This window comes from Myotis myotis, unplaced genomic scaffold, assembly GCF_014108235.1.
Source record: "Myotis myotis isolate mMyoMyo1 unplaced genomic scaffold, mMyoMyo1.p scaffold_m19_p_4, whole genome shotgun sequence".
In the NCBI taxonomy this organism is placed as follows: Eukaryota; Metazoa; Chordata; class Mammalia; order Chiroptera; family Vespertilionidae; genus Myotis; species Myotis myotis.
In genome coordinates, this window is record NW_023416346.1 from 102,420,124 (window position 1) to 102,446,873 (window position 26,750).

The 26,750-nt window shown below is 41.6% G+C and overlaps 1 protein-coding gene across 1 annotated transcript in view; it reads right to left on the minus strand.

The window, feature by feature from the left end:
• Positions 1-26,750, minus strand: part of CHM (CHM Rab escort protein) — a 258,996-nt gene that overhangs the window by 29,530 nt on the left and 202,716 nt on the right. Inside the window, exons 10-12 of the mRNA XM_036305573.1 lie at positions 22,113-22,217; positions 21,643-21,706; positions 16,071-16,167 (exon numbers count right to left, since the gene is read on the minus strand). Coding sequence (XP_036161466.1) covers positions 16,071-16,167; positions 21,643-21,706; positions 22,113-22,217 — 266 coding nt within the window. The remainder of the gene's footprint in view (positions 1-16,070; positions 16,168-21,642; positions 21,707-22,112; positions 22,218-26,750) is intronic.

Consider the following 26,750-nt stretch of genomic DNA (forward strand, 5'->3'; position numbering starts at 1 on the left):
TAACCACCAATATGGGCTCCCCAGCCCAGAGCACCAGAACTGAGAAAGGTGCCCACATAACATCTGGCTGTGAAAAGCAGTAGGGTTGCTGTTTGCCAGTGAGAAATGGCTGGAAATGCTGGCACCTACTTAAAGGCCAAGCATGAAATTTTGTGTGCAGACACACGTTGGGCTCTGACAGAGGGAGGGCCGAGTGGACTGGAGCTGTGTAAGCAGAAGCAAGGACTAGGGCAGGGGTGGGCAAACTTTTTGACTCGAGGGCCACAATGGGTTCTTAAACTGGACCGGAGGACCGGAACAAAAGCATGGATGGAGTGTTTGTGTGAACTAATATAAATTCAAAGTAAACATCTTACATAAAAGGGTATGGTCTTTTATTTCAATAGTTTTATTCATTTCAAATGGGCCGGTGTAGAGGAAACCTTTATCCTGAGGACTTTTGCTATCAAGGTGGTTTTAGCCTGGGGGGAAGGCAGTTGCCCCACAGTAGGAAGACCTACAGCCCAACCCTGTGGTTGATAGCCAGAAGCTAAACAAGTCTCAGTGTCAATGGAACTGCAGGCAGAGGTGGGTCCCCGGAGGCTTTGAGTCTTTGATCTAATCCCAGGCCCTGGACTAGGAAAAGGAGGCCCTGATACACATCTTGGTCCTTTCCAAAGGCACCCGACCTCAACAGAGGGAGCCACAAGCTGTGGATTGCTGATACCTCCAAAAAGGGTACTCAGACCCAGTCACAAATAGCATCGGACATTGTCCTACACTAGAGATTGGGACTTCTAGTGAGAGAGACGTTAGCTTGAAATGCAGGCAGGGGAGGGGTCCAGTGGGAAACAAAGACAGGTGGGACATAGACAGAGGCAGACACAGTAGTTTGAGGAGCCTAATCACAGGAACCAACCATGCAGAAATAATAAAATGTTTCTGGGCTCAAAGCGGGAGGCATGGGGAAACAAGGGAGGGCTGGAACAATAAGGTGTGCTGACACATAGAAACAGAGAAAGTTCAGCACAGGAACAGAGAAAGAACATATAGAAACAGGGAAAGTTCAGGTCTGCTGCTGAGCAAGAACAATTGAGGGAATCAATCAGGTGACAACATGGATAGATATAGAAGCAGTTTTATAGCAAATATATATCCCTGGACTACAAGGCTTTAAGGGGAAATCCATTATGGGGTCCTCTCTACCCCTGAGGGGAGTCTGAATCTGCTTGTAATAAATTTTCCACACTTTTGCTTAAGTCTTCTGGTCTGCGAGGCTCATTTTTTGGTGTTATGAGATATGACCCTGGAGGAAAAAAACTTGGCTTACCGTTCTGGCTATCACTAGCAGATCAACCTAATACACAGATACAAACCCAAACAGGGAGCCAAAATGGGGAGATAAACAAACAAACAACAACAAAACAAGTCCCAAATGAAAGAACAAGAGAATTCTCCAGAAGATGAGCTAAATGAAATGGAGATGAGAAATTTATCAGACATCGAATCCAGCATAATGATGGCAAATATGTTCAACGGCATGAGAAAAGATATCTATACTAATAAAAGGATAATATGCTAATTAGACCAGATGTCTTCCAGATGTCCTTTTGGACAAAGCCACAGTGGCTGCAAGGGCCAACGGCTGCTGGTGCAGGAGAGGTAGCGGCGCTGCGGGCCTGGTCAGGTCCCACCCATGCTGTGGCCCCACCTTCCGCAGAGGCGGCACTGGGAGAGGTGGAGACCCCTCCTTCAACAGAGGCAGCACTGGGAGTGGTGGCAGTGCCGGTGGGCCCGGGCTGGTCTCACCCATGCTGTGCGGCCCCTCCTATCACAGAGGCGATGCTGGGAGAGGCAGTGGCACAGGTGGGCCTGGGATGGTCCCACCCAGAGGTGGCGCTGGGCAAGGCAACAGCGCTGCGGTCCTGGAGCCTCCGAAGAGGCTGGACAGGGTGCGACCGCGGTGCCTCAACCTCCCACAGGCCCTCCCCCAGCTGTCATGGCCTAGATCGCCCCCCCCCACACAGGTGGGCAGAGGGTGGGGCCAGCACTAAGAAGCTAGGGCTGAGGGTCTGCAGCTGCGGTGGCCGGCTTTGGCAGCAGCAGTGGGTTGATGGGGGCAGCGCCTTTCCCTGATTGGTCTGGTCGCCTCCTGCAGAGTGAGGCCAGGGGAGTGAGCCTAAGCCATCAGTAGGCCACCCACTGAGGGCTCCCAGACTGTGAGAGGGGGTAGGCTGGGCTGAGGGAATTCCTGCCCCCACCCCCCCTTGCATTAATTTTTGTGCACCAGGCCTCTAGTAGTAACTCTGAAGATTGACATAGCACCAATAAAGAACACAGTGGAAGGAATACACAGAAAATTAGGGAAAGCCAAGGATTGGATCAGTGAATTAGTAGACAGGGTAGAAGAAATCACCCAATCAGAGAACCAAAAAAACCCCCACAAAAAAACAAAACAACAAAAACAAAACAAAACAAAAAAACACAGGAGGAAAGCCTAAGGGAGCTGTAGGGCAATAAGAAATGTAATAATATTCTCATAATAGGGGTGGTAGAAGGGGAAAAAAGTGAGCAAGGGATAGAAACATGTTTGAAAAAATAATGCCAGAAAGCTTCCCTGACCTGGTGGAAAAATGTCACACAAGTTCAGGAGGCACAGAGAGTCCCAAGCAAGAAGAACCCAAACAGGCCCATGCCCAGACACATCATAATTAAAATGCCAAAAACTAAAGACAGAGAATCTTAAAGGCAGCAAGAGAAAACCAATCTGTTACCTACAAAGGGGCTCCCATAAGTCTATCAGCTGATTTCTCATCTGAAACTCTATAGGCCAGAAGGGAATGGCATGAAGTATTCAAGGTAATGAAAAGCAAGGAAGTGAAACTAAGATTATTATATCCAAGAAAGCCATCATTCAAAATAGATGGTGAAATAAAGAGTTTGCCAGACAAAAATAGTTAAAGAAGTTTATTACCACCAAACCAGCACTGTAAGAAATGCTAAAGGAAATGCTGTAATAAGAATTAGAGAGAGAGTAACATAGGCATAAAGAATTAAAATGGAAATAAACAAGTAACTATCAATAATAACCTTAAATGTAAATAGATTAAATGCTTCAATCAAAAGACATTGGGTAGCCAAATGGATATGAAAACATGACCCAAATATATGCTCTCCACAAGAGACCTACCTCAGAACAAAACACACAGAGGATGAAAGTGAAGGAATGGAAAAGTTTTCCATGCAAATAGAAACAATCAAAAAGCTGACATACCAATACTCATACTGACAAAATAGACTTCAAAATGAAGGCCATCACAAGCGACAATAAAGGTCACTATATAATACTAAGGGGATCAATCCAACAAGAGGTTATAACCCTGGTAAACATATATGCACCCAATATAAGCATATCTAGGTACATTAAAAAAAACCAACAAAAACAAAACAAAACAAACAAAACAAAAACAAACCAAAAAAAAAAAAAAACTTCTGGAGGACTTTAAGGGAGAGATCAATGGCAATATAGTCATAGTATGGATTTTAACACTCCACTGATTTCACTGGATAGATCTTTCACATAGAATATCAATAAGGAGCCTGGCCGGCATGGCTCAGTGGTTGGCCATTAACCTATGAACCAGGAGGTCATGGTTCGATTCCTAGTCAGGGCACATGCCTGGGCTGAGAGATCGATCCCCACTGGGGGGCACACAGGGAGCAGCCAAACAACAATTCTCTCTCATCATTGATGTTTTTATCTCTCTCTCCCTCTCCTTTATTCTCTGAAATCAATAAAAAAATATTTTACAAAATCAACAAGGAAACAGTGACTCTAAATGACACACTGGATCAGATGGATTTTAGTGACATTTTATAAAACATTTCACCCCAAAGTAGCAGAATATACATTCTTAAATGCAGACAGGTCATTCTCAAAGACTGACCACATGTTAGAACATAAAAAAAAAAGTGTAATAAACTGTTTAACCCTACAACTTATAGAATTAGAAAAAGAACAAGAAAAGGCCAGAGTATATAAAAAATAATAAAGATTACAGCAGAAATAATGACACAGAGGCTAAAAACAAACAAACAATGAAACCAAGCCTGGTTCTTTGAAAAGATAAACAAGATTGATGAACCATTAGCCACACTGATCAAGAAACAAAGAGAGAGAACCCAAGTAAATAAAATCAAAAACAAAAGCAGAGAGGTAACCACTGACACCACAGAAATAAAAAGGATTGTAAGAAAATACTATGAACAACTATATGCCAACAAACTGGCCAATGTGGATGAAATGGACAAATTCCTAAAATAATACAATCTTCCAAAACTGAATCAGGAAGAATCATAAAACCTGAATAGGCCAATAACAAATGATGAAACAGGAGCAGTATTCTGAAAACTCCCAACAAATAAAAGCCCTGGCCCGGACGGCTTCACAGGGGAGTTTTACCAAACTATCACCTAGTTTTACCAAACTAACACCTTTCCTCCTCAAACTATTCTAAACAATCCAAGAGGAAGGAATACTTCCAAGGTCTTTTTATGATGCCAGCATTATTCTAATTCCAAAACCAGACAAAGACACTACAAAGAAAGACAACTACAGGCCAATATCCTTGATGAACATAGATGTTAAACCCTCAACAAAATATTAGAAAATCGGATCCAACAATATATCAACAAGATCATATACCATGACCAACTGGGGTTTATTCTGAGGATGCAAGGCTGGTCCAATATCCACAAATCTATAAACGTCATACATCACATAAACAAACTGGAAGACAAAAATCACATGCTCATATCAGTAGACCCCAAAAAAGCATTTGACAAAATCCAGCACTCTTTTTTGATAAAACTTCTCAGCAAAGTGGGAATAGCGGGATTATAGCTCAAGATAATAAAGTCCCTATATGACAAACCTACAGCCAACATCATATTCAATGTGCAAACACTAAAACCATTTCCCCTAAGAACAGGAACAAGACAGGGATGTCTGCTTTCACCACTCTTATTCAACGTTATACTGGAAGACAAGAAGAAATCAAAGGCATCAAAATAGAAAAGGAGGAAGTAAAACTCTCATTATTTGAAGATGATATGATATCGTACATAAAAAGACCCTAAAGACTCTACCAAAAACTACTAGATTTAATAAATGAATTTGACAATGTAGCAGGATACAAAACTAACACTCAGAAATCTATAGCATTTTTATATACCAATAATGTAGTCTCAGAATGAGAAACTAAACAAACAACGCTATTTAGTACTACAACAAAAAAATTAAGATACTTAGGAATAAATTTAACCAATGAGGTAAAAAATCTGGACTTGAAAATTACCAGACATTCAAAAAAAGATAGAGAGATATATAAACAAGGAGGAATACAAAGTGTTCATGAATTGGTAGAATTAACATCACAAAAATGTTCAAACTACCCAAAGCAATCTACAGATTCAATGTAATCCCTATTAAAATACCAATGGCATATTTCACAGATCTAGAAAAAATACTCCAAATATTTATATGGAACCAAAAAGGCCACCGAATACAGCAAACTTGAGAAAGAAGAACAAAGTTGGAGGGATCACAATACCAAATATCAAGTTGTATTACAAAGCCACTGTAATAAAAAAGCCTGGCACTGGCCCCAAAACAGGAATATAGATCAATGAAACAGAACAGAGATACCAGAAATTGACACAAGCCATCACAATCAATTAATATTAGACAAACGAGGCAAGAACATACACTGGAGTCAAGACAGTCTCTTCAATAAATTGAGTTGGCAGAAAGTTCCACGTAAGTTGAACCCCAAAAGACCCACCCCAAGACACGTAATTATAATGGCAAACATTAACAACAAAGGGAGAATCTTAAGGGCTGTGAGAGAGAGACAGAGAGTTACTTACAAAAGATCTCCCATTAGATTATCAAACGATTTCTCAACAGAAACACTTCAGGCCAGAAGGGAATAGAATGAAGTATACAAAGTAATGCAAAGGAAGGGACTGAATTCAAGAATACTCTATCCCAGCAGTTGCCAACCTTCTGGACATCATGGACCACCAGTGGTCCATGGACCACCGGTTGGCAACTGTTGCTCTACACAGCAAGGTTAGCATTCAAAATTGAAGGGGAAATCAGGAGCTTCACAGACAACAAAAAGCAAAGGGAATTTATCAATACCAAGCCAGCAATGCAAGAAATGCTAAAGGGACTGTTGTAAAAAGAAGAAAAACAAAAGGAGAAAGAAGGAACACAGGCACAAAAAATAAAAATAGCTATCAACAAATACCTATCCTAGCTAATAATAGACAAACATAGTAATTAACCATACCCCCGACACACTTCCCATTGGCTAATCAGGGTGATATGCAAATTAACTGCCAACCAAGATGGTAGCCGGCAGCCAGGCAGCTGAAGCGAACAGGAGGCTTGCCTGCTCCAGTGATGAAGGAAGCCAAGGTTCCCCGCCTGCCGCTGCCGGCCTCTGAGCTGCACTCTAAGAAACAATGTTGCAATTATAGAAGCTAAACAAACCCCAGAAACCTGTTTTCGGCCAGCTGGGCCTCAGAGCTGGAGTTGCAACAGAGTTTCAATTATAGAAACCAAACAAACCCAGATACCTGCTTTCAGCAGCCGAGGTCTCAGAGCTGGAGCTGAGCCTCAGAGCTAAAGCTGGCTCTCAGTTCCAGTGACAGCCATAGAAGGTAAATAAATCCCAGAATGAAAAAAAAAAGAAAAAAAGGAGGTTGGGAGCTTCAGTCACCCGCTAGTCTGAAAACGGCCCTCAGCCCCTCACCCAGACTGGCCAGGCACCCCAATGGGGCCCCCCACCCTGAAGGGGGTGTGACCAGCTGCAAACAGACATCATCCCCTCATCCAGGCTGGCCAGGCACCCAAGCGGGACTCCCACCCTGATCCGGGACACCCTTCAGGGCAAACCAGCCGGCCCCCACCCATGTACCAGGCCTCTATCCTATATAGTAAAAGGGTAATCTGCAAACTGACCCTAACAGCAGAAGGACTGGGAATGACTGGTCAGTATGACACACACTGACCACCAGGGGACAGACGCTCAATGCAGGAGCTGCCCTCTGGTGGTCAGGGCACTCTCACATGGGAGGAGCTCTGCTCAGCCACAAGCCAGGCTGATGGCTGCCAGTACAGCGGTGCTGGTGGGAGCCTCTCCTGCCTCCTCAGCAATGCTAAGGATGTTCGACTGCAGTTTAGGCCTGCTCCCCGCTGGCAAGTGGACATCCCCCGAGAGCTGCCGGGCTGCCAGAGGGATGTCTGATTGACATCTTAGGCCCAATCCCCCCAGGGAGCGGGCCTATGCCAGCAGGTGGTCATCCCCTGAGGGGTCCCAGACTGCGAGAGGGCAGAGGCCGGGCTGAGGGACCCCCCCCCCCCAAGTGCACAAATTTTTGTGCACCGGGACTCTAGTCAATAATAACTTTAAACATGAATGGACTAAATGGTCCAATCAGAAGACATTGAGTGGCTGAAAGGATAAGAAAATATGGCCCATATATATGCTGTCTATAAGAGAGCCACCTCAGAAAAAGAGACTCACACAGACTGAAAGTGAAGGGATTGAAAAATATCTTTCAGGCATATGGAAATGAAAAAAAAAGCTGGGGTAGCAAAACTTATATCTGACAAAATAGACCTCAAAGTGAAGGTCACAAAAAGAGATAAGGAAGGACACTTCATAATACTAAAGGGATCGATACAACAAGAGGATATATCCCTGATAAACATATGTGCACCCAATGCAGGAGCTCCCGAATACATAAAAAAACTTCTGGAAGAAATCAAGGGAGAGATCAACAGCAATACAATCATAGTAGGGGACTTTAATACCCAACTGAAATTACTGGATAAATCCTCTAGGTAAAAAATCAGCAAAGAAACAGCAATCCTAAATGACTCAGTAGATCACATGGACCTAATTGACATCTTCAGAACATTTCATCCCAAAGCTACAGAACATACATTCTTCTCAAGTGCACATGGGACATTTTCAAAGATAGATCATATATTGGGGAACAGGCAAAGTCTCTCCAAATTCAAAAAGATTGAAATCATACCAAGCATCTTTTCAGACCACAATAACATAATATTAGAAACCAATTACAATAAAAACAATAAAAAAAATTCAAACACTTGGAGGCTTAATAGCATACTATTAAACAATGATTGGGTTACCAAAGAAATCAAAGAAGAAATTCAAAACATCCTGGAAACAAATGACAATGAAAACACAACAATCCAAAACCTATAGGACACAGTGAAAGCAGTTCTGAGAGGGAAGTTCATAGCTCTGGAGGCCTATCTTAAAAAAAAAAAAAAAAAAAAAAAAAAAAAAAAAAAAAAGAAAGAAAATGGTACCAAATTATCTAACTCTAGAACTTAAAGAATTAGAAATAGAGCAATTAGAAAAGCCCAGAGTGAGAAGAAGGAAGGAGATAATAAAGATCAGAGCAGAAATAAATTACATAGAGACCAAAAAAAACAAAAAAACCCAAAAACCAAAAAACAACACACACACACACACACACACACACACACACACACACACACACACAGCAACAAACAAACATAAAAAATCAATGAAAACAAGAGCTGGTTCCTTGAAAGGATGAACAAGATTGACGAACCTGTAGCCAGGCTCACCAAGAAGCAAAGAGAGAGGACCCAAATAAACAAAAACAGAAATGAAAGAGGCGAAATAACAACAGACCCCACAGAAATACAAAGGATTGTAAAAAAATACTATGAACAACTCCATTCCAATAAACTAAGCAACCTAGAGGAAATGGACATATTCCTAGAAAAATACGACCTTCCAAAACTCAATCAAGAAGAATAAAAAAATCTAAAGAGGCCAACAACTAAGGAAGAAATTGAGTAAGTAATCAAAAAACTTCCAGCATACAAAAGCCCGGGGCCAGATGGCTTCACAGGGGAGTTTTACCAAACATTTAAAGAAGAACTAAAACTTATCCTTCTCAGACCATTCCAAAAAATTCAAGAGGAAGACACACTTACAAGCTCTTTCTATGAAGTCAGCATTACCCTAATTCTAAAACCAGATAAAGACACCACAAAGAAAGAGAGTTACAGGCCAATATCCCTGATGGACATAGATGTTAAATCGTCAGCAAAATTCTAGTAAATCGGATGCAGCATTACATTAGAAAGATCATACACCCATGACCAAGTGGGATTTATTCGAGGAATGCAAGGCTGGTACAATATCCACAAATCAATAAATGTGATACATCACATAAACAAATTGAGAGACAAAAATCACATAATCATATCAATTGATGCAGAAAGGGCATTTGACAAAATCCAACACCTTTTACTGATTAAAAACTCTCAGCAAAGTGGGAATTGAGGGATCATAAATACTTCAACATAATAAAAGCCTTATATGACAAACCTACAGCCAACATCAACGCAATAGGCAAAAACTAAAACTCATTTCCTCTAAGAACAGGAAAGAGGCAGGGATGCTCACTTTCACCACCCTTGTTCAACATAGTGCTGGAAGTGCTAGCCATAGTGATCAGACAAGAAGAAGAAATAAAAGGCATCCAAATTGGAAAAGAAAAAATAAAATTGTCACTATTTGCAGATGACATGATATTGCACATAGAAAACCCTAAACTACATAAAAAAACCTACTATAATTAATAAATGAATTTGGCATGTAGCAGGATACAAAATTAACACCTAGATATCCATGGCATTTTTGTATACCAATAATGAACTCACAGAAAGAGACACTAAAAAAAAAAATCCCACTTACCATTGCAACAAAAAAATTAAGATACCTAGGCATAAAGTTAACCAAGGAGGAGAAGGACCTGTACTCGGAAAATTACAGGACGCTGAAAAAAGAGACAGAGGAATACATAAACAAACGGAAGAATATACCGTGTTCATGGATCGGTAGAATCAACATCATTAAAATGTCCATACTACCCAAAGCAATCTATAGATTCAATGCACTCCTCATTAAAACACCAATGGCATACTTCAAAGACCTAGAGCAAATTCTTCAAAAATTCATCTGGAATAAAAAAAGACCCTCAATAGCCGCAGCAATCTTGAGAAAGAAGAACAAAGTTGGAAGGATCACAATCCCAGATATTAAGCTATACTACAAAGCCACTGTAATTAAAATTGCCTGGTACTGGCACAAGAACAGACACATAGACCAGTGGAACAAAACAGAGAACCGAGAAATCGACCCAAGCCATTATGCTCAGTTAATATTTGACAAAGGAGACAAGAGCATAAAATGGAGTCAACACAGTTTCTTCAATAAATGGTGTTGGGTAAGTTGGTTAGATACATGCAAAAAAAATGAAAATAGACCAGCAACTTACACCATACACAAAAATAAACTCAAAATGGATAAAGGACTTAAACGTAAGATGAGAAACCATAAAAATCTTTTTTTAAAAATATATTTTATTGATTTTTTAGAGAGGAAGGGAGAGGGATAGAGAGTTAGAAACATCGATCAGCTGCCTCCTGCGCACTCCCTACTGGGGATGTGCCCGCAACCAAGGTACATGCCCTTGAGTGGAATCGAACCTGGGACCCTTCAGTTCGCAGGCTGATGCTCTATCCACTGAGCCAAACCGGTTAGGGCCATAAAAATCTTAGAAGAAGCCTTAGGCAGCAAAATGGCAGACATATGTCATAGCAATATCTTTACCAACACAACTCCTAGGGCAGCCGTGGGCAAACTATGGCCCGCGGGACGGATCCGGCCCGTTTAAAATGAATAAAACTATTGAAAAAAAAGACCGTACCCTTTTATGTAATGATGTTTACTTTGAATTTATATTAGTTCACACAAACACCCCATCCATGCTTTTGTTCCGGCCCTCCGGTCCAGTTTAAGAACCCATTGTGGCCCTCGAGTCAAAAAGTTTGCCCACCCCTGTCCTAGGGCAATGGAATCTGAGGAGAAAATAAACAAATGGGACTACATTAAAATAAAAAGCTGCAAATCCTAAGAAACCATCAACAAAACAACAAGAAAGCCCACTGCATGGCAGAGCATATTTGCCAATGTTATCTCCAATAAGGGTTTAATCTCCAAAATTTATAGGGAACTCATACAATTTAACAAAAGGAAGATAAACAACCCAATCAAAAAAATGGGCAAAGGACCTAAATAGATAATTTTTGAAAGAGGACATACAGAAGACCAGGAGACATATGAAAACATGCTCAAAGTCAATAATCATCTGAGAGATGCAAATCAAAACAACAATGAGGTACCACCTCACATCTGTCAGAATGGCTATCATCAAGAAATCAACAAATGACAAGTGCTGGCGAGGATGTGGAGAAAAAGGAACCTTCCTGCACTGCTGGTGGGAATGCAGACTGGTATAGCCACTGTGGAGAACAGTATGGAGTTTCCTCAAAAAACTGAAAATGGAACTTTCATTTGTCCCAGTGATCCCACTTCTAGGAATATATCCCAAGAAACCAGAAACACCAATCAGAAAGGATATATGCACCCTTATGTTCATAGCAGCACAATTTACAGTAGCTAAGATTTGGAAACAGCCTATGGTAAGTGCCCATCAGCAGATGAGTGGATTAGAAAACTGTGGTATATCTACCGAATGGAATACTATGCCGCTATAAAAAAGAAGGAACTTTTACCATTTGTAACAGCATAGATGGAACTAGAGAGTATTATGCTAAGCGAAATAGGGTGGTGAAGGCCTGGGGCAAGGGATGGGCAGGCTAGAAAGGGTCAAGGGGGAGGAAGGGTGCATATATAATAATTTCAACAATAAAAACTTAATTAAAAATAAGTAAATACTACACTTCTGCAACTATAGTCTACTAGGTATACCAGTTAATGCGGATTTTTTTTCAATAGATGGAGTTACACATATGTTGATATATATGTGATTTGATATATATGCTATTTTGTTGTATTGACATCAAGTTTCAAAACTTCATATATCAAATTTGCTGACAGTGTTAACATCACAGATATTTTTACGTTTAAAAAGGTCGAATTTCGTGCAAAAAAAGAGCATTTGCAGAAAATTTTAATTCATTACTTTATTTTGAAGAAAAGTGCTGCTGAAAGTTATCATATACTTCAGGAAGCTTATGGTGAACATGCTCCATCTCCAGATACTTGTGAAGGCTGGTTTAAATACTTTAAAAGTGATGATTTCAATGTGAAAGACAAAGAAAGTCCAGGTCAACCGAAAAAAATTGAAGACCAAGAATTACAAGCATTATTGGATGAAGATGCATGTCAAACTCAAAAATAACTTGCAGAAAGATTAAACGTTGCTCAGCAATTTCCGATCATTTACAAGCAATGGGAAAGATTTTAAAGGAAGGAAAATGGGTGCCACATCAACCTAACAAAAGACAAACGGAAAACTGAAAAGTCATCAGTAAAATGTTGCTTCAACAACACGAAAGAACGTCTTTTTTGCATCGAATTGTGACTAATGATGAAGTGGATTTATTTTGAGAATCCCAAATGCACAAAATCATGGCTTGATCCAGGTCAACCATCAACATCGACTGCAAGGCCAAACTGCTTCGGAAAGAAGACAATGCTCTGCGTTTGGTGGGATCAGGAAGGTGTGGTATATTATGAGCTTCTAAATCCAGGTGAAACCATTAATACTGATCGCTACCGACAACAAATAATCAATTTGAACCACGCTTTGATCGTGAAATGACCAGAATGGGCCGGAAGACACAGCAAAGTAATTTTGCTTCATGATGATGCACCATCACACACTTCAAAACAGTTAAAGACATATTCAAAGATCTTGCCTGGGAAGTATTAACCCACCCGGTATTCACCAGACCTTGCTCCTTCAGATTACCACTTGTTCTGATCGATGGCACACGCACTTTCTGAGCAGCACTTCAAAACGTACAAAGAAGTGGAAAATTGGGTCTCTGAATGGTTTGCCTCAAAACAAGAAAAGTTCTATTGGGACAGTATCCACAAATTACCTAAAGATGGAGGAAATGTGTAGCTAGCGATGGACATTACTTTGAATGAAGCATTTTTGATGTTTCTCTTGAAATTATCGTGTTTTCTTTGATTACAAAATCCCCATTATTAACTGGTACATCTAGTACATATTTAAAGCCAAGAGTCATCGCTCATAAACAGTGTTCGGCGAATGATTAGCATATGATTATACCGCATCTGGTGGTAACTGGTTCTGTTGTTTGGCGTGACTTTCTGCAGTAGTTTTAACATGTGCCAGCTGATGTTCCAGGTGTGCTAAGCAACATCCCAGCTGTGTGCATTTATTAACTTGTGGTAACTGGTGAATGCATGCATTTACTATTACCTATTCAGTATAAATTTAAAATCACAGTAATACATATAGATAACTTTTCTATGAAATTAAACTTTTCATACATACTTCATTTTAATTACCCAAATGTGTTTATACAAGTAAAAACAGGTAAACTAATTTGTTAAATTTTTAACATATGCATTCAGAAAATCTACTTAATTATATAATGGACTTTTGGCTTAAATGGCCAACCCCTTGTCCAAATTAGTCCATTATATCCAGGTTTTACTGTACTGTATAATTCTTTTCATATTACACTCTGAAAGTAAAAAATTATTGATAGTAAACATATTAGTATTTACCTGGGGTTAGGTAGTGGGTCTGGGTAGGTAAGAAGATGGCTATGGCTAAAAAAGGATATCACTAGGGATCCTTATTGTCATGATCACAAGAATTTACACATGTGATAAAACAGCATACACACATTATACCGAAGTCAAATTCCTGGTTTTACTATCTGTAATAATAAAAGCGTAATATGCTAAATAAACTGGACAGCCGAAAGGCTTTCCGGACAAAGCAGGGGCTGCGAGGGCCAAGGGCAGCTGTGGCGGCTGCGAGGGCCGAGCCCCTTGAATGAATTTTGTGCATTGGGCCTCTAGTTTTATTATAATTTGGTTTTATATCTCTAGGTAGAGGGATTATATTAATTGTGCATTTCTTGTTAATATTTTCCAAATTATCAATATCTATTATTAGACTGGGGCTACAAAAGTATTTTACATGGGAAAATAATTTATAAAAATATATTTACAAAAATAATCACAAGTATAAAATAAATGTAATTTAGAAAACCAAGGATGAAGTTTTATTTTATAACTAAGACACTAGCACAGATAAAAGGATATGAAAAACTGATTAAAATAATAGAGGAAAATAATAACTGTCACGGTAAAGATTTGCATATATTGCAAATCACTGTAAAAGGAAAAAAAAACCCTTTTCTGAGCAACTTTTCAAGTGGAAATTTGATATTACAGTAATATTGGACAAGTTTCCTTACTCTCCCTGTTGGCATCAAACTCCCACTTATGTTTTACCAGAGTTTTGCCATCTTTTAGTAAATAGTAACTCTATACTTAAAAACAGAGTCAAGTTTTCCTTGACTACCCCAAACCAGATTAGTCTTCTGCTTCTCATAATTCTTATAAGTTTGAGTAAAACTTAGTACAAATTTATAGAATTAAATAATAGCTAATGATATTGCTATGTTTCCCTCCTATGAATCTCTACAGTCCACTGTTTGTTGGTACCTCTCCTGTGGTACTTTCATATTCTGCCTTTTAGAGCTACTTTTTTGTTTGTCTTATCTGTCCCATTAGACTGTGAGTCCTCTAAGGTCAAGGCCTAGTCCACATTCATCTTTACTTATCCTGAAATGTACATTTCACTCAGTTAATACTGTCTTGTTCCACGAGGTGTGCAATAAGATTATGAACACTTCAAATCAGGCATGTCAACCTCTGCTTCTTCATAATCTTTACAAGTACACAGTTTAGGTCTAGGCACAGGGATGTCTGAGGTATACTTGTTAATTTCTATTTATTGAAGCATCTTTAAGAAATATGTTGCAGAAGGCATAATATCTGACAGTGCTGGAGAAATAAATTTTGATACATATAAAAAAAAGAACAGATAAAGTAGTCTCTAACTTTAGTCTCATTAAACAGAAATAAATTGAGAATTTATATACATGGTAGAAGTTCCATAATGGGATTAAGAATTATAAGGAAAGTCCCACTGGTGTGACTCAGTGGTTGAGTGTCGACCTATGAACCAGGAGGCCATGGTTCAATTCCAGGTCAGGGAATATGCCGGGGTTGAGGGCTTGATCCCTAGTGTGGGGAGTGCAGGAGGCAGCCGATTAATGATTCTCTCTCATTATTATTTTTTTAAAATTTTATTTTATTACTTAAAGTATTACAAATAGTAGTACATATGTCTCCTTTTTTTCTCCATTGACCTTCCCCCGGCCTCCCCTATCCCCCTGCACATGCCCTCACCCCCCCCCCCCAGTGTCTTGTGTCCATTGGTTATGCTTATATGCATGCATACAAGTCCTTCAGCTGATCTCTCTCATTATTGATGTTTCTATCTCTCTCTCCCTCTCTGAAATCAATAAAAATATTAAAGAAAAGAATTCTAAGAAAAGTAAACAAGAAAACTAGCAGCAAAGAAAATAATTTTTAAATGTTTTTTATTGATTGAAGAGAGAGGAAGAGTGTAAGAAAGATAGAAACATCGATGAGAGAGAAACATCCATTGATTGCCTGCTGCATGCCTGCTACGGGGATCAAGCCAGCAACCTGGGCATGTGCCCTGACTGGCAACCTTCTGGTGCATGGGACGATGTCAACCAACTGAGCCACACCAGCTAGGCAGAAAATAAATTTTTTGAAAGTATGTTTCCAATAAGCTTAAGAAAAATTACAAAAAAAAATTGGAAAGTCACAGAACTTCTTTCACTGAAAAACTTAACAATAGTGCCTGTGAAGATTTAGCCACAGAAAATTTTAAAAGCAAGGGGTAGGTATGAAATGACTTATTGTATGAATACACACTGTATGAACAAAGACTGTGAATAAAAAACACTCTATAAACACAATCCTGGCAACTTTAACAATAACTGCCCTCTTTTACTTTCTAAACAAACACAAAAGACAAATAACTATGCTTACATGTGCCTTTCATGCATGTCATTGTTGAAGAACATAATTCAATGACCCGAACAGCAGAAGTTCCTGGTTCCTCTGCTGGTACTGTCAAAATGGAAATCTAAAAAGCAGAAATAAAAATCAGACACAGCTGTTAGATCTCATTTTCATTTCTTCTATCATTAGAGTATAGTTAACATCAAAACTGAATGTCTTTTTCAACCACTCACTGGTGTTTGAAAAAATTTAGCTTGTAAGGGTTTTAGGAAAGAATTTGATATCCGTAACACACACATGTGTCCTAAATCCGATTTCTGCATTATTTTATATCATCTATAGTGCATTCATATAATTAATAGATAAATGAATATTTCAAATATCATTAATATTTATTAAATCCTTCACTTATTTTCAAAGGATACAATTATGACATATTACTTCTGAATTATTTGCACTTCAGTGTTTGAAATCAGATCATATTAAATCTATTTTTTCCATTTTGATTATTCATAATGACTAAAAATAGCAGTTATGGAATACTAAAATATTTTTATATGTTTCAAATTCCAAAGATATTAAAACAAAGTATATGTCAACACATACACCAAAGTATAGGCAAACATATACCAAAATGTTTCAAAATGAATGGCTTCAAATTAATTTAAGGACTCCATTAATAAAAGCAGAAATTTATAATTAAAAGTGAAATGGAAAATTATTATTAAATAACTAGAGGCCCGGTGCACAAAATTCATGCACGGGGTGGGGGGTGTCCCTCAGCCCGGCCTGCACCCTCGCCCAAACCGGGACCTCTCAGGTAGGGTCCCTAGGCCTGGCCGGTGATCAGGGCCTATCTGGGCTTTCCTTCCCCCGGCTGCCGTCAGCTGGCCTTGCCCCCGCTGCTGCCACTGCTTGCCATCTGTGTGGTGCTGCTCCCCACTCCCCTGCCACTGTTCACCTCTCTCTGCAGGCGATAGGCATGGGGTGTGATCACTTGGATGGCTTGGGCCTCCCTTGGCAGGGCAATCGCTGGCTGGCCCCGCACAGCTGCCACAGCGTTGCTGGCCAGTGGCCTGGGCCTCCCTCTGCAGGGCAATCGATCGCAGAGCCCCCCCATCGATCGTCCCGCAGAGGGTGGCCTAGGTCACCCTCTGCAGGGCGATCGTGGGGCAATGGCGGGGCCCCCCGGATCAATCACATCACACCCACCTTGGCTGGCCTGGTGCCAGTGCATGTCATAGCATGGTGGTCCAGAAGGTCGTTCTATTGTTCGGTCGATTTGCATATTACACTTTTATTATTATGGATTATTATAGACTATAGGCCCAGTGCATGGAAATTTGTGCACTGGAGGGGGAGAGTCCCTCAGCCCGGCCTGAGCACTCTCACAGTCTGTCCTCAGGGGATGTCCTACTGAGGTAGGTGACCAGGCTGGCTGATCAGGGGACGGTGGTGCCCCCCCCATCACCCCTCCGCCGCTGCTGGTTGCCATTCCCCCCCATTGCCGTTCCCTCCCTCTTCCCGCTGGCACGTGCCTTGGCCAGCCTAGAACCGCCAGCTCGCCGGCCCTGCCCCCTGCCAACTGGTCGTTCCGCCGTCTGGTCTATTTGCATATTATGCTTTTATTATATAGGATGTTTACTGATATATGGTATGCTGTCCTAGGCACTACTGATATGCTATATGGCTTTATATTTAAAAGATTTTAAATGACCATTAGGTCAATGTTTCTCTATAAAATCAAAGTTTCAATATTAAACCTCAATCTAATCTTTACTCTGATGAAACTATACTCTCTCATTTAGGAAATACTTGCCAAAAGGTAAAGCCCCATTTGGACTTTTACCTGTGACTATCATGCTTAGATTTTGACGGTAATATCAGGTTGATAGCCCCCAGAGGAAATGCCTACAACAAGTTCCCAAAACAGAAATTATTTCAATAACCATGACTATCTTACTACTTGTACGTGCATTTTTGGGCTTACAGTGTCTCAAAAACTATGTTCCCCATACTCCTAACTCCCTTTGCTGCTGTCCATGATAGAAAATGTACTTTAGGATTAAAGAGAGAGGATCCACTAAAATATATAATCTTACCTAATAATAGACAAATATGTAAATTGACTGTCCCTCTGCTACGCTCACCAGCCAATCAGGAGAGTATGCAAATTAACCTAACAGATGGCGGGTAATTTACATATGTAGGCGTGAAGCAGTGGAACAAAGACTGAAGGCTCCAGCCACAGTGAAGGCCTGGGTCCTGGAGGAAAACCGGTGCCGGCAGCCAGGGGAAGGGAAGGCCTATTGCATGAATCTCTTCATGCAACAGGCCTCCAGTGCTATGTTATAATTATCAAATGATTATGACTAAAAACATGAGTATAACCGGAAAGGTCTCTTAAGGACTATAAAAACCTATAAGTACTTCATTTATTATTGTTATTCTTTTTATTAATCCTCACCTGAGGATAGTTTTTTCTATTGATTTTTAGAGAAAGTGGAAAGGAGGGCAGGAGGAAGGGAGAGAGAGAGAAACATTGACGTAAGAGACACACGCTAATCTTTTGCTTCCGGCATGCACCCTGACCTGGGCCAGGGATTGAACCTGCAACTCAAATACATGCTCTTGACCAAAAAATCAAACCGAAGACCCTTTGGTTCACAGGCAGGTGTTCTAACCACTGAGTTACCGGCCAGGGCTTAAAGTGCTTCTTTTGTTTCCTATAACTATCATGTATACTTTTTAAAAATTGAGATATAATCAGTGACCTCCAATCACAGAATTTTCCATATCCTGAACTCTCAGGAGCCTCGATATTTACAAGGAGGACAGAGCCCACAAAGGAAGTGGAGAGGGAATAGCCAGAGTTATGAGGAAAAATAGGAGAGCACAGTGCCATGGAAGCCAAAGGAGTATAGTGTTTCAAGAGAAAAGAAATCATCAACATTGCCAATCAAATGTACCAAAAAATACCTAGTGACAAAAACCAAAAAATGCCCCGTGGCCCTGACTATTATAAAGTAATTAAAGAACTTACCAAGATAAATTATGCCAGAAATATGAGAGTAGAAGCCATGTTAGTCCAGAAGTGAATGAGAGGTAAGGAGCTAGAGGCAGCAAGTACAGATAATATCTTGAACATTTTGATAAGAGAAGGGGAGATTGGATACCAGCTAGAGATGGGGACATAGTCAAGGGAACATTTTATTATTTACTTTTGGGATAGAAAATGCTACTACATATATACAGGTTGAGAGGAAAATGCCAGTAGTTGGGAAAGGCTGGAGATACAGGAGAGAAAGCAGGTATGCAGGGTGCTGTGTGTGTGTCATTGGCACTTGTGAAAGAGTATAGCCTTGGACAAGGGTAGGAGCCCTCTTAATGTCTGTCCTGGTATACATAAATTATAGGTGGTGGAACAGAATGTCAAGTGCCATTGGGTTTAGTACGTGGCCTCACTTTTCTGTGAAGTGGGGAGGAGGTTTTGAGAAGTTTAAGGGAAAAAGGGTGGGTAAAATAGTGAGGACCTGAATTAGCCACTGAGGTGAAAGGGAGAGAGAGCTGTCTCAAGCCAGTGGAAGAGCTAACTGATGGTAGGTACTAAGATCCAGCTGAATGAGATTGTTGTCCCTGACACTGTGGCAGTGCCAGTCTGTCTGATTGTGTGGTTTACTCAAGAAGCCCTCAGTGATCCAAATGCAGATTATCCAATTAATGGGATTTTCCTCTGTGTGTGCAGTGGAAGAACATGATTACATGGGATTTGAAGGTGTTGATGGAAGGGCAGTTCAGATCTACCATGGGATCTAGACTATGGAAAAGGAAGAGGGCAGAGGGAGCTAGTAATCTGGGAGGAAACAGAGGGGACTAGGAATTGCCAGTCTGTTAACAGGTCATTGACCAGGCTAAATGGGGGGTAAGAGAATGAAAGCTGGAATGATAGGAGCAGATTAATGCCATTGTAAACCCATGACCTCCAGACTCAACTGGGCCATTAATACTGCTCAGCCATCTGGCCATGAGATAGGTCATTTTCTAACTCCCCACAGTGATTATCTGACATATTTCCTTGAGCTTTGATCCATTCCCATTCTCATACCCCCATTCTCTGGAGATTACCTTACTTTGTAATTTAAAGAGTAAATGTAATGCATCAGATGGGAACTCCCAAATGATCCTGCATTCACCCTCTTGTCTCACATCCCATCTAACAGCAACACTTTTACCTGTTCTCTGAATCCTATCCTCCCTGGCCTTTTACCTGGACCTTGCTGCATCAGTAATCCTTCTTTTGTCCTGGGTATCTTCTATCCCACTCTTTCCACTGGCTCAAAATCATCAGCTGAAATATACACTAATCCTATATAATAAAAGCATAATATGCAAATTGACCAAATGGTGGAATGACTGGTTGGCGGGGGGCAGGGCCAGTGAGCAGGTAGTGCCAGGCCAGCCAAGGTGTGTGCCAGCAGGCAGAGGGAGGGGACTGCAATTGGGGGGGAGGGGTGGCGATGACCAGTGGTGGCGGAGGGGCAAGCTATGAGGGCAGAGGTGCTATCATGGTTAGCACTGTTTCCTCAGAACCCAGCACACTGGCTGGCACGTAAAAAGCACCTACTATTTGCTAAATGATTAAATGAAAGAACTGAGGTTCATGCAATAACAAAGATATTTGTTTCATATAACAGAAAGCTTCCAACTTAAGGAACTGTAGGAACCTATTTTTAGTAGTGAATATATAGAATAGGTCTGACAGTCATACTTACTGAGTAAGCTGATTTAAAAAAAATATATTTTATTGATTTTTTACAGAGAGGAAGGGAGAGGGATAGAGAGCTAGAAACATCGATGAGAGAGAAACATCGATCAGCTGCCTTCTGCACACCTCCTACTGGGGATGTGCCCACAACCAAGGTACATGCCCTTGACCGGGATTGAACCTGGGACCTTTAGGTCCGCAGGCCGATGCTCTATCCACTGAGCCAAACCAGTTAGGGCTGAGTAAGCTGATTTTATCAGTCACTGTAAAATATGGTCAGGAGAAGGAAGCACACCTCTGGAATTTAGGTGAACAGACTGAGGGAAAACCACAGGTATAGAGACATTCCAAAAGAATTGGAGGTGAGGAGGCTGAAGAGGGTACTGAAATAAACAGTGGCAATAAGGAAGTACCAGAAATGACAATGTGTGTTGATACTCATTCACACCAGGCCTAGTGGTGGGCTTACCACCGGTACCATAGCATTAGTTATCATGAAGTCTTTTCCTCCAAGATTCTAAAATGTGTTCTCTGGGGATTATCTTTTTCTTCTCATAACTATGTATTTTCAGTTCCAAAGAAATAGTTGTTGGAACACTAGGATTTAATCCAATTTTCCTAGCATAAATCTGTTATACAAGGCACAATTATTTATTGTTAGAGGGAAATCTTTAAGAAACCAAGATTATTACATAATTGCCATTATATATTTTAAAATATCTTAAATTAGCACATATAACTTACTATATTTTATTTCACCAATATTAATTTATACATATTACCATGTAGATTAAATTAGCAACATGTTATTAAAAAGTACAAGACTAAAATTACCTGTTGATCTGAATCTGCTTGTAGTACAGATCTATCTGTAATTAGGACTGCCCTGGAAATTTGCCTATAATGCACAAAACAGTTATTCAGTGATTCAGATTCCATGGATAAGTTTCATTTACAGTTATATAACCACCAGAAGGCATATTTCAAAGATTTAAGTCACGATAAAAGTGTCACCTCCCCAAACAGAGTCAAGTTCTGCTTTAATCTTTTCTTGGCTCATGAAAGGAAGGATATGTGACCTGCAGACAAACCCCAGCTGATGCAAAGGAGTCAAAATTAGGCTAAGTTTCCCCCAAACCAGACCCTATAAGAGAACAATGGTAACATACTCAATACTATCTTTTGTTTGGTATTTATTTGCATTTTACTTGAACAATGGTTATACAGAAGTTTCAATGTAATCACAAAGCTAAACTTTTCTATGTTTCACCTTCCCTTGGACAGTGGGTGATGTGGTGTCTTACCTGTATTGCACGTGCGAGCATGTGTTCTCAGAAAAGTAACTGTCCTCCACAAGGAAATGCTTAGAGATTATTCTCTGACCAAATTGATCTATGATTGCTTTGCATCTACAAAGAAGACAAGCAGAGCAAAAATATTCTCATTGATTACATAATTGAGCAAATAAACATAATCGACTACCAATTTTTAATCTAAAACCAATTTCTTAGAAGATTTTAAAATTGCCTATAATTTCACATTTTTTACAAAAACACAGACATTATATATAGAATATATACTTTTATTGCTATCTGGAGTCTTTTAAACTATAAAATAAATGTGAGATAAAACTCAAACATTTATTTTGAATGTCATTAATAAGTAAAACAAAGTTAGGACAAGTATACAGTATGAGTTTTTCTAATGTTTAGGAACATAGAAGCTTTTTCCTTAATTTAGAAAACAGGCTCTTTTTGTTCTTAACAGACTTAAGGGAAGGGGAAGATAAAAGTTGATTAAATATCTTGCTATATCATTCACAGCCTGTAAAAGCCACTAAAGACTTTCTATTTTTCTGTTACATGTTGCTTTCTCTTTTGTTCAAGAATAGCTCTCTGGTCACATGTGTGATAATATGTTAGACACCCCACCCCAAAAAAGGCCTGGAGCTTCTTTTAATATCTGTTTCCACTTTACTTCAAAGGATGATCATAGAAAGATTTCTTTCAAGTGCTGTTTCCAAATAAGGAAAACAATTATGCATGGACATTATCAGGTCTCTGTCATCTGATATGTGTTGGGACAATGAATCATACAGAACCCTCCATTGACCTTCTTTCAATGTGTCTAGATAAAAGGATGAAAATTAGAATCCATCTCCTTGCAGTGCCACAAGTTATAAATGTACTTTATAGGGCTCATTATCCAAACTAATGGACTAAGGGCAACATCCTTGAAATGGACTTACCAGCACCGACAAAGCCAGTATGCAATATTTCAGAAACTATATGCAAATGTCTGCATGTTTGCTGTATCTTTTCATTATAGAAATATCACAATTTAACTTTTGTCACAGCTTCTCCTTTTGGGATCAGAATTTATTTTATTAGAAATACACTTACATGTGTATCCTAATAAAATGCAAGCAGATAATTTCAAATCTATACCACATTTTAACTAAATATAGTATAAACTAAAATATGCTGTATCACTCTAAAATGGAGCCAAACAAGAGATATTTACCAGGTATAAAGGCATTATAAAAGGACAAAATCCAAAACCAATACTGAGACGAAATTAAGGTGTATTTCTTAAAGGCATATTATGATATGCTGGTATTCTTGAATAAATGGTGTGCCACTGTTGGGATAGACTATGATATCTCATGATGTTAGATATACATAATATGTATATTAATCAATTAGCCACATATTAATACATGCTATATTACATTAGTATTTTTGATTTTTGCCATCTCACATCTACTTCCTTTCTCTTCCCAACTTATATTCCGATGTATCCCTCCTCACATGTTATTGAACTAGAGCTCTTGCCTTATAAAATACTTAACTAAATAGATGTAAGGTATTTATACCTCAATACTGTGTTTTGTAAAATAATTAGTTAAAAAGTAGAAAAGTAAAACATTCAGACTGTTTTAAACCATTCATACACATTTAAAAAAAATTATGGCTTTAGCCATTTTATTTTTTAATATATTTTTATTGATTTCAGAGAGGAAGGGAGAGGGAGAGAGAGATAGAAACATCAATGATGAGAGAGAATCATTGATTGGCTGCCTCCTGCACCCCCCTACTGGGGATCGAGCTCACAACCTGGGCATGTGTCCTTAATTGGAATTGAACCCGGGACCCTTCAATCTGCAGGCTGACACTCTATCCACTGAGCCAAACTGGCTATGGCCATTCATACACAATTTAAAACACAAGGTACTTTAGGCAACGGGGAAGAGAAATCTGCTGATCCATCATTAACAATTGATCTCTATTTGTCCTGAGAGCTCTGACAAGCTTTTTCCTTACCTTAAATTCAGAGATTATATAGTGTCAAGAGGGAATAATCGGGGCAGAAAATAAGAGGGTGTTAAAATCTTCTATCATTTGATAGGGATTTAGACTATCCTGTATAATAAAAGGCTAATATGCAAATTGTCCCCTTGGGAGTTTGACTGGGAGACGGAGATTGATTGCTCACTATGATGTGCACTGATCAACAAGGAGCGGCGCGGAATATGGCGGGCAACCAGCAGTGGTTGTGGGGTGCTGAGGGAGTGACGGAAGGAGGAGGCGAAGAGGTGGGGAACCTGATAGGCCCTGATTTCTGGTCAGGCCAAGGGACCCTACCAGTGCATGAATTTTGTGCACAGAGCATCTAGTATCTACACGAATAAAAGAGAAATATGTAAACTGACCATCACTTTGCGATGCCAACCAGCCAATCAGGAGTGAGTACACAAATCAGCGGGACAAATATGGCGGTGGCCATGGAGCCAGCTGGAGCGGGCGGGAGGCTTGGGTCGCCCCTGATGACTGAGGAAGCCAAGCTTCCCGGTTGCCCTGGTCAGCCACTGAAAGAGGGGCCTGTGGGCAGCCGCCACAGAGCCGGCCTGAGCCTGGAAGGCTTGGGTTGCCTGGGCCAGCCGCCAAGGGAGGGGCCTGCAAACGGCCCTCAGCCCCTTACCCAGGCTGGCCACTCCCCCATGGGGTGAGGGTTCTCACTGGGGGGTGTGGCCAGCCTGAAAACTGCCCTCAGCCCCTCACCCAGGATGGCCACCCCCCCCAATGGGAATGCCCACCCCAATGGGGACATGGCCAGCCTACAAACCACCACAGGCCCTTGCCCAGGCTGCTCTGCCTCCCAAAGGAACCCCCACCCTGATCCAGGACACCTTTCAGACAAACCAGCTGGCTCCCAACTGTGCACCAGGCTTCTATCCTATCTAATAAAAGAGAAACATGGTAATTAGCGTACGACCGCTACCCTTCCCATTGGCTAATCAGGGCGATATGCAAATTAACTGCCAGCCAAGATGGCGGCTGGCAGCCAGGCAGCTTGAAACTAACATGAGGCTTGCTTGCTTCAGTGATGGAGGAAACCAATGTTCGCCGCCTGCCTTGCTGGCCTCTGAGCTTGCAGTTTGAAACATTGTAACAAATATAGAAGCTAAACAAAACCCCAGAAACCTGCTTTCAGCGAGCTGGGATCTCAGAGCTGGAGTTATACATTGTTTCGATTATAGAACCCAAACAAACCAGATACCTGCTTTCAGCAGCGGAGGCCTAAGAGCTGGAGACTCAGAGCTAAAGCTGGCCCAGAATAAAAAAAAACAAGAAAATAAGGAGTGGTTGGGAGCTTCCGTCACCCGCCAGCCTGAAAACAGCCCTCAGCCCCTCACCCAGGCTGGCCAGGCACCCCAGTGGGGACCCCCACCCTGATCCAGGACACCCTTCAGGGCAAACCAGCCGGCCCCCACACGTGCACCAGGCCTCTATCCTATATGGGAAAAGGGTAATAAGCCTCCCAGCACCGGGATCAGCGGAGTCGCGAGGCCTCCCAGCACCAGGATCAGCGTGACAGGGGCAGCGCCCAAACCCCCTGATCGCCCTGCGGCTCTGTGTGTGACAGGGGGTGGGGCCACAACCTCCCTATCGGCCCTGCTCAGTTCGTGACAGGGGAAGGCGCCCCAACCCCCTGATCAGCCCTGCTCTGTGCCTGATAGGGGGGAGCTTCACAACCCCCTGATCACCCTGAGGTTCTGTGTGTGACAGGGTGCGGCGCCCCAACCCCCCCCTCCCACGGGCCCTGCTCTGTGTGTGACGGGGTAGAGCAATAACCTCCCCATCGGCCCTGCCCTGAGTGTGACAGTGGCGGTGCCCCAACCCCCTGATCGGCCCTGCTCTGTGGGTGATAGAGGGTGACGCCCCAACCGCCCCCCACGGGCCCTGCTCTGTGTGTGACGGGGTAGAGCCATAACCTCCCCATCGGCCCTGCCCTGAGTGTGACAGGGTGCGGCACCCCAACCCACTGATCCGCCCTGCTCTGTGTGTGACAGGGGGCGGTGCCCCAATTCCCCTATCAGCCCTACTCTGTGAGTGACAGGGGGGAGCTCCCCAATCCCCTAATTTGCCTTGCTCTGTGCGTGACAGGGGGAGCTCCCCAACCTCCTGATGGGCCCTGCTCTGTGCGTGACAGGGGGAGCTCCCCAACCTCCTGATAGGCCCTGCTCTGTGTGTGACAGTGGGGAGCTCCCCAACCCCCTGATCGGCCCTGCTCTGTGTGTGACGGGGGGGTGCTCCCCAACACCCTGATGGGCCCTGCTCTGTGCGTGACAGGGTATGGAGCCCCAAACCCTGATTGGCCCTGCTCTGTGCGTGACGGGGGTGGCGCCACAACCTCCCCATCGACCCTGCCTTGAGTGTGACAGGGGACGGTGCCCCAACCCCCCAATCAGCCCTACCCTGAGCATGACTGAGGGTGGCATCGCAACCTCCCGATCTGCCCTGCTCTGTGCATGACAGGGGCGGCGCCCCAACTCCCCAATCAGCCCTGCTCTGATCCCAACCAGGGGCTGCACCTAGGTATTGGGCCTGCCCTCTGCCACCCAGGAGCAGGCCTAAGCCAGCAGGTCGTTATCTCCCGAG